Source organism: Theobroma cacao, chromosome 1, assembly GCF_000208745.1.
Source record: "Theobroma cacao cultivar B97-61/B2 chromosome 1, Criollo_cocoa_genome_V2, whole genome shotgun sequence".
In the NCBI taxonomy this organism is placed as follows: Eukaryota; Viridiplantae; Streptophyta; class Magnoliopsida; order Malvales; family Malvaceae; genus Theobroma; species Theobroma cacao.
The window spans coordinates 12,128,855-12,137,077 of record NC_030850.1 but is presented as its reverse complement, the minus strand read 5'-3'; the positions used below and the strand labels follow the sequence as shown (position 1 = coordinate 12,137,077).

The window sequence follows — 8,223 nt, the reverse complement described above, 5'->3', positions numbered from 1 at the left end:
CCTCAACATCTTTCGTCTCTCTAGCAGAACGGTGGCTTCTAAATTTCTACCTTCTTTTCTTTACTCGGAATCTGTATAGTTCCTAATGAATCTAACAAGTTGAAGATATCACTACCGTTGTTCTCAAACTTGACATAAATCAAAGCCTGCATCGACCTAGCTCAACACAAATCTGAACTCAGTTCTTGCACATATTAATCTGCCTTGTCAAGAATTCCAGGCTCCTATAGACTAAAGTGCATATCTTTCTAAATCGACTTCTATGCTCTATAGATACGAATGCAAATGTTGCAAAAGTAGATGGTGAAACACACGTATGAAAGTATGATGCAGTAGACTAAAGGATGCATATCTATCCCATCCCCACTCTATTGGGAATGCATAAACCCATCGAACCAGAAATAGTTCTTCTACTTGTTCAATTGGACCTGAGCTGCCAAGTGCTTACCATGTAAGACTCACAACCATATCAAACTAAAACATTCTAGTGACTCTATTAACATAAAAGCATTCATCCTGAGTAGAAGATGAGTTCCAAGAAAGGAAAAGGACCTTACAACTTTTCACCTGCATTTTATTCACCACAAAAAAATGCCTTCCTGCCCCCCAGCATTTTGCTCATAGCAAATCTCCAAACAACCTATAACACTCTGCCAGATCACAGGTGAAAGGGGTGCAGGAGGTACATATCATCCAAGTCTCCTTCAAGGGTACAAATTAAAAAAAAAAAAAAGAACAACTCAAAAGACAACAAAATGACTGATTAAATCAGTTTAATCATGTGAGGCTTTTGAAGAACTCTGCAAAGAATGTGGTGGAGAAGCAGCCTGTTCAGGTGGATCATCTGAATTCTTCGTCTCCAAGTTCTGATGTTTCTTGCTCACAGAATCAGTATTCCGTGCCCAATCAGGAAGCTTTGATGACAGGGGAGCTTCAGACGTATGGGCTGTTGGTGATATTCTTTGATATGTTAGGAGAGACGTATCAAACACAGATAAAGGCAGGCTTAGGCCATAATTGTAAGGATATCCCACATAAGGGTGATCAAATCTGCAAGTTGGACCATATTTGCAGAGCCCATACATAGTGTAGCTAGAACATACAGCTTGCCCCTACATATAGAAGAACAGGGAACAATTAGCGTAATCATTTTGCAAAAAGAAAAACAAAATGAGCAAACTAATTATGAGTGATGAAATCATTAGAAATGGCCATATAAATTCCTTCAGCCAAACTCATTCACCCAAATGCATATTTAGTTAAATACCTGACCAGGTGTCAGACAAACAGGAAACTTACAGGTCTTGAAGGAAGCCCCAGTGGGCCGATATTATTTACCGCAGAATTTGCAATCCTTTCCTTCGGATGATGGTACTTGCAATCAGATCCGTATTTGCAAGTACCGGTGTTCATATAATACCGACATTCTGGTTGATCAGGTCTTTCAGGGAAATTTGAAGCAGATGTTGATGACAAGAACACCTGTCCACTAGAACCTGACTCAGCGGGATTCATTGAGTTGTAAGCAAAATTGGATCCAAGAATACCAGTAGAAGATACAGAGCTCATATTTCCCTGATCAGAATTAAAATAAGAAAAGAGGAAAAAGATGAGATATAGAAAAAGAAGTTCCAATCAACACAAGAGCTACCTATGAACATTTTTTTATCAAAACCGATAAACAAAATTAGAAATACCCAAACATGTTGTGTAAGGCATTGTAGTTCCAGGATGTGGTCGAATACATATGTCAAGGCAATAAAAAGCATATAGGCAACTCTATGTGGGATCAGAATGTTGCAATCAATTGCATACCACTTCAAAGTATCAAAGTCATGACAAAGTTTTGACTGGCTCTCTTATGTTCATCCTTACAATTTGAACCCTATTATAAAACAAGCCATAATGAACAGGCAATTACACAATATAATTGCAGCAAGTATACATAAGCTACCATGAACCGCCTCTAGAGACCTTCAGTAATCTCCACAAATAGACAGGTGAATGACATGCATGTGCAAAATATATGGATATAGACAATAAAGTTGTGGAACAAATAATACTAATTAACACATATAAAACACAGTTAAGTTTGTTTTAGACAGCAGTCATTTGCATGAGCAACACAGTTAATCATTTCTGGTGTACTAGACTAAAAAGGAAGAGAAAGTAAACCACTCCATTTCCTAGCGATGGTAAACATAACAAAAGCACGCCTTTTCAGACTTGCTCAGCAAGCGCCTCAAAGAACAATTGAACAAACATAAAGACATCTAAGGTGTCTTAAAGTCGTACTCATGCAAAAGAAAACAATGTGTATAATAGTAAGTGAATTCTATATAAAGAATAGAGTCAAGACCAGGTAATTTATCATAGCATCTCCAATGACAGTATCTTCCAGCAAGATCCAGTCAATGAACTAACCATTAATAACTGTTTGCAAAGGACATTGTCAATGCTACAGATCTCTATTAAGGATGTTTGTCAAACCATGAAAATAGAAATTTCAATTATTACCCAATTACAATGTTACAAACAGACAACAGATATAAATGCACATCAAGTCCTTAGAAAAAAAAATGATAAAATGGTGTCAGCAGATAAGAAGAAAAAGCGGATCATAAGTCTTTCTGAAAAACATGCAGAAAACCCTTGGGGACTTGCCCTTCAGATCTTAGAAGAATGTTCATAAACCAGTTCTTAATAATCAAGCCCATATCATGTTATTATCTAAAAATGCAAGGGCTCTGTTCTTATCACATTATTCTTCTATCCAGTGAATTGAAAACTCAACATGAAATTTAGCAATTTGAAGGTACAGTTAATCAAAAGTCAAGGAGATCAAAGCAATGTTCACACTTGCAGAGAAACTTATATCAATGTGGCTTGCTTTTGGACGAGTGACAATCTTTAAATTTCACTATTTTCAAAATCATTCCAATATACTTTATGTTTTACTCTGCCAGAAAAAACACCCTGGAAGGAGAACACCTTGCAGATATTAGATTTAATTGACCACGTTATACTGGAGCCAGAAATTCAGATAGACATTACTCAACATAAGAGGTATTCACTCACCATGTAGGTGCTCCAGCCATGCGCAGGTATTATGCTTTGGGAAGGAGAAACAACAACAGGCATGTAGCTTTGGGGACCTTGTAAACGTGGGCCAGAAACATACGGTGCCCGAGGTAATGACCAAGTGGGTAATCCACCAGCATATGGTACACCTGATGGTGGCAAAATTGATGATGACACAGGTCCATTTACAGGTAAGCCAGCACTAGCTGATGGAGGCTGGGGATGATGGAACTTGCATGCAACTCCAAACTTGCATGATCCAGTGCGCATGTAATAAGGACATGGTTTTTCATCCTGATATATACAGCGTCAGCATGAGACAATACATGGTCAAGTCAGAACATCAAAGAAAGAGAAAAAGAAAGCACCTGACGCATGGGAAGACCAACAATGTTAAATGTAACAGGTCCAGCACCATTCCTGTCCTTTGGATGATGATATTTACATGTTGGTCCATATTTGCAAGTTCCTGTCTTTAGAAAGTACTGCACAGCAGGTTCAAAGAAAATCTCTAAATTAAAAAACTTTCCACAAGAAACACTTTCTGATCACAAACAAAAAAGAGACAGCATCAACATGATGTCAAATAGTTAAGCACTAGATCAACCAAATCAACCGTGATCCTAAGCTATATCAACATCAGTTTTCCCTCGATAAAGAGTTATGCGTCACTTCACTAGGTTAACAGGAAACATTAGTACACTATAGAGAAAAAAAATAATCTATCATATGCTTTTTCTTTCCAAACAAATTTTAAAAAAATAAATAAATAAACTTCCTGACTCAGGCCCAAAAATCTAAAGAATTGTAAGTCACCTGGTTGCGTGTGGTTTATAGGAATCCAAAGAAGTTATATAAGGAGCAAGACTTGATCTAAATAAACAATCAAAAAGTAGTGATTGGAAGAAAAAGAAAAGAAAAAAAAAATCAAAGATGAAACACATATTCTACGTCATTTTATCAGTTACATGCACATGTTTGGATATGCACACAAGTAAGACTTGTTCTAGCAAATATGTTTCTTAAAAGTTTCATAACATGCACCTTAACAAATTAATAAAACATACATTTTCTACAGATTTTTAAACATGTGACAGAACTTTCAATGAAGAACTTTGCGCTGCAAATAAAAGCATAGTCCCCGCTGCCCACTGGTGAAACAGTGTCGCCGATATTGAATTACATAATCAATAATAAAAGAAACAGCTAAAAGGTGACCAGCATAATCAGGAAACTGAATTTTGCTATATATTATGTTTACATTCTTGCACACGCAGTCATGACTCATGTCTACTAAATATATTATAGATCAAGAAATGAACCATTCATTATTCATTTCCCCAAAAACTTGTTTTTCATTCAATAACATCTATTCCCATAAATGAGCCGCATTAGTTGCCTTTTCTTATCTCAGTAAGAGTCAAAAAAAACCATATTCAGCAGCAAATGGAATTATGGAAACACAAACATCTACATATAAGGCAATATTGTAAACTATAGTAATCCACTAATCTTAAATGAGAAAGAATTTATACCCCACAGTCTGGCTGTCCAACTCTCTCAGGGAGTTCTTCTCTATATTGGCCACCCTGTAACAAATCACAATAATCAACCTCTACAACACAGAGTCACTTCATAACATATTCTAAACGCAAGAATTCAAATCCACTTATTTTACATCTGAACATGATCAGTCACTTAATGCTATTCATTTTTTTAAAAAAATAAAAAATAGAACTTGATTACCTGGGCAGCATAAGTCGGATGATTGAATCGACAGTTAGTTCCATAACCACATAATCCAGTCCTTAAATAATAAGAACAATCCGGTTCACCAGGACGATCAGGGTACGCGGTTGACTTAGAAAAACCCACCTCTTGATTATTATCATTAATTTTCAACCGCAAAATTGCTTCTGGAAACATTGGGAAAAAAAATCCCCAAATAAACAAAATTCGAACCCCAGAGAAAAAAATTATAATTTGATTGCACCAAATAAGCCATCAATTTAACAACCGAAATAACAAACTCTGTAACTAAATCTATTACGACTATAAATTACAACAAAAAAAACAATTTTTAAAAGCTGCAATTAAAAAAAAACTTTGCAACTTAAAATATAGAAAGTTACTCGTTCTTTTCATTTAATTAATATAAATTTACCATTTTTACAAGTATTTAAAACATTGAGCACAGTGGAAAATGATCACAACGAACTAATTCTTAAAAAAAAAAAACAAAGAAAAATATAAAGTGGCATCAGATCTTTGTATAATTGAGCTAACAGAGAGTGTACAAAGAATCGGTGCTACCTTCAATGTTATCAGCTGATTGATTCGACACAGCATTGTTCTGAACTTGCCGATTATCCGGCATCGGTGGCGGTGGACACAGAATTTTTATGTAAACGTTTCTTACTTTCTGATCAAAACAATCAAAATCCACAAAAAAAAAAACAATTCTTCAATTTCTTAATATAAATCAAAGCAAATTTTGTTCGATTTTCTGAAAAAAAAAAAAGAAGATTTCCGTTTGATATTAAGTAAAATGATGGTGATGATCAAGAGAGTGCAATGAGAGAGAAATTTCTCTATTTTTTTTTCTCGGGGAAACTAAGAAAGAGTTTATAAAGAATGAAAAAGTGAAATCCTACAAAATATTCCAATTTGATTTTAAAAAAATAAAATAAAATTCTTTTTGATGCAAGGGGAAATTTCCGATCTCTCTCTCTCTCTCTCTCTCTCTCTCTCTCTTAATGTGAAAACCAGAAATTGTAAAATTTTTCAAAGGCTTGCCAGTGAGCCTCTGTGCTCGTCCACCAATAATAAATTTTCGTTCTTTTTGATTGAAAAGACATTATTGCCCACATAAGGCGCAAGCCCAGCCACTCTCTTTCAGTTATTAACCGCAATGTTTGGTTTGTTCTTCAAACTGAACAGCTGAACGACTTGTTTCTTGTTATTAATTTTTTATCCTTTTATTACTATTATACATTAAAAAACCATAAGAGTAAATTTTTTTATATTATTTCATTTTTTACAATCTTTAAAATTTTTAACCTTTTAAAAATATTTTAAATTCATTCATTTTATTAACCAAACTTTAAAAATCAATACAATATGTGATTTCAACAATTCATAAAAATTCATGTGACATACATTTTTATCTAAATCAATTATGTAATGAAAGTGATGAATTTAAAATATCATAAATTTAATAATTAAATTTTAAAAGTTATAAACAAATTAAAATATTACACCAAAGTTATAAATGTGTAACGCAATTTATTGAAAAAAAGTTAATTACATTTTTTACTAAATTTTTTATTTGCAAAAAAAAACCAACAATTAAATCAAATACTTTAATATTTTGATAAGTTATTTAAAACTTAAATACTACTTACTTTAAAAAATTTATATAGTATTTCGAAAAGGAAATATGATAAATTATTTTTGACCAAATATTGAAAAATATACATAAAACATCATCTGACATTACAATACATTAATCATGTATTAGTCGTGTATGTTTTCAATTCAATTTCTCTTAAGATTTATATCTTTAAAATACAATGAAGAGTATGTTTACATAATTTTTTTTCTCTACTGCTAACTTTTGTATGGAGGAACTATTTATTGGTTTCAAATCCCATATTTTGATTAAAAATAATTTACATGGTATAAATTAATAATAACAATAATCAAATAAAAAAATATACATGATATTTTTTCATTGACTCAAGTTATTCTATTAGTGAAATTTAAAATTTTGTTTGATTGGAACTTTTATTATTTTTATTTTGTTACACTTTGATTTTCGCCCATTGAAAAATTTTGTTCTAAATAATAATCAAAAGTTAATAATATTGTTAAACATATTTAATATAAATAAATATTAATATTTTCCAAACAGGTAAGTACAAAAGGTGAGGGTATTTATGTGTTTTCATATTTCAGTAGACAAAGAGAAATAAGCGTGAAAGTTACGGCATATAAAGTTATAAAAACCTTTATTTTTTAACATTTTGTTTAATTTTCATTTTTAAATAAATTAAAAGAATAAAAAAAAATCGTCATCACCGTCGAAGCGCGCGAACTTGGGAGGAGGCGATGAGGTCTGGACCAGTGGATTTGAATCTACCATGGACCCAATATAAAAGCTTTCTCAAAATGACGAAACTACCCCTCAGTCACGGTTACTAGTTCAGGTAATAGTTGAGAGAGGGGTGTAACTGTCCTTCTGTATGGTCAATTAATGCGATCGGAACAGAGCGCGACAATATCAAATATCTCTATTAATTATTATTTAATCTCAGTTTCTTGTCTTTTAGGAACCCAAAAAAAAAAACGCGACAAATCGTCGCCGTCAAGGGAGAGCAGCCATGGTGCCATCTGGACCATTGGATTTCGGAGGACCGGGACCCACGGATCCTCAAACCGGCAAAAGAAACGAGCTTTGTCTCGGATTCGCTAGGCTAAGGCCGTGGGTCCCACGGAAGGGAAGAAGAAAGAAAGAGAGTGCGAGTAGATTTGGGCGGCGATTTACTCGCCGGGGAAGTGCTCTTCGGACCGCGGGACAACAACGTGGCCATTAAATTACGGAAATACCCTGAAGTTCTGCCTTCAGAATTTAAAAAATTATATAACATTATTAACATAAAGAAATGATAATGAATTATTTATCATAAATTGTACTATTAAGTAAAAAACCAAAGCACATCTCCACTGGGACGAAATTAGTCAATTTTTTTAAAAGGGGTCAAAGGTTAAGAAGGATAAAATTTAAAAATTTTTTAAATTTATATATTGAACTTAATCATTAATAATAAAAAAATATATAATAAATAATAATTTTATATAACATGTAAATCAAAAAAATAAAAAAAAACTTATAATAGTATTTTAAGAAAATTTCACTCGACGATAATAATATATTTTTCAATATAAATAATAAATTATCTGTAAAAAACTTATCATTCATTTTGTTTCAAAATTTTATCTTTTTTAATATAAATGACTAAAAAATCAATGTAGTCAATATTCAATATTTTTATTTTATTATATTTAAACTTATAATACTAAATTTAAATTATAATGTATAAAATATAAATAGTTAAATACAATTACAAAATTAATAATTTC

General features: G+C 32.6%; 1 protein-coding gene across 1 annotated transcript; it reads right to left on the bottom strand.

Moving 5' to 3' along the window:
• LOC18612366 (zinc finger CCCH domain-containing protein 3) lies at positions 470-5,829 on the bottom strand. Its single transcript, XM_007049135.2, has 7 exons — positions 5,395-5,829; positions 4,828-4,997; positions 4,617-4,670; positions 3,450-3,566; positions 3,079-3,375; positions 1,300-1,575; positions 470-1,112 (listed from the first exon to the last, which is right to left on the bottom strand). The coding sequence occupies exons 1-7, from the start codon at positions 5,456-5,458 to the stop codon at positions 774-776; spliced, it is 1,317 nt and encodes a 438-aa protein (XP_007049197.2). The 5' UTR covers positions 5,459-5,829; the 3' UTR covers positions 470-773.

Coding starts and splice junctions, on each gene's coding strand:
- LOC18612366 (XM_007049135.2), bottom strand. CDS start 5,458: ATGCCGGATAATCGGCAAGTTCAGAACAATGCTGTGTCGAATCAATCA. Junction 3,376..3,449: donor TTGGTCTTCCCATGCGTCAG/GTGCTTTCTTTT, acceptor TGTATATATCAG/GATGAAAAACCATGTCCTTA. Junction 1,576..3,078: donor ATGGCTGGAGCACCTACATG/GTGAGTGAATAC, acceptor AATTCTGATCAG/GGAAATATGAGCTCTGTATC.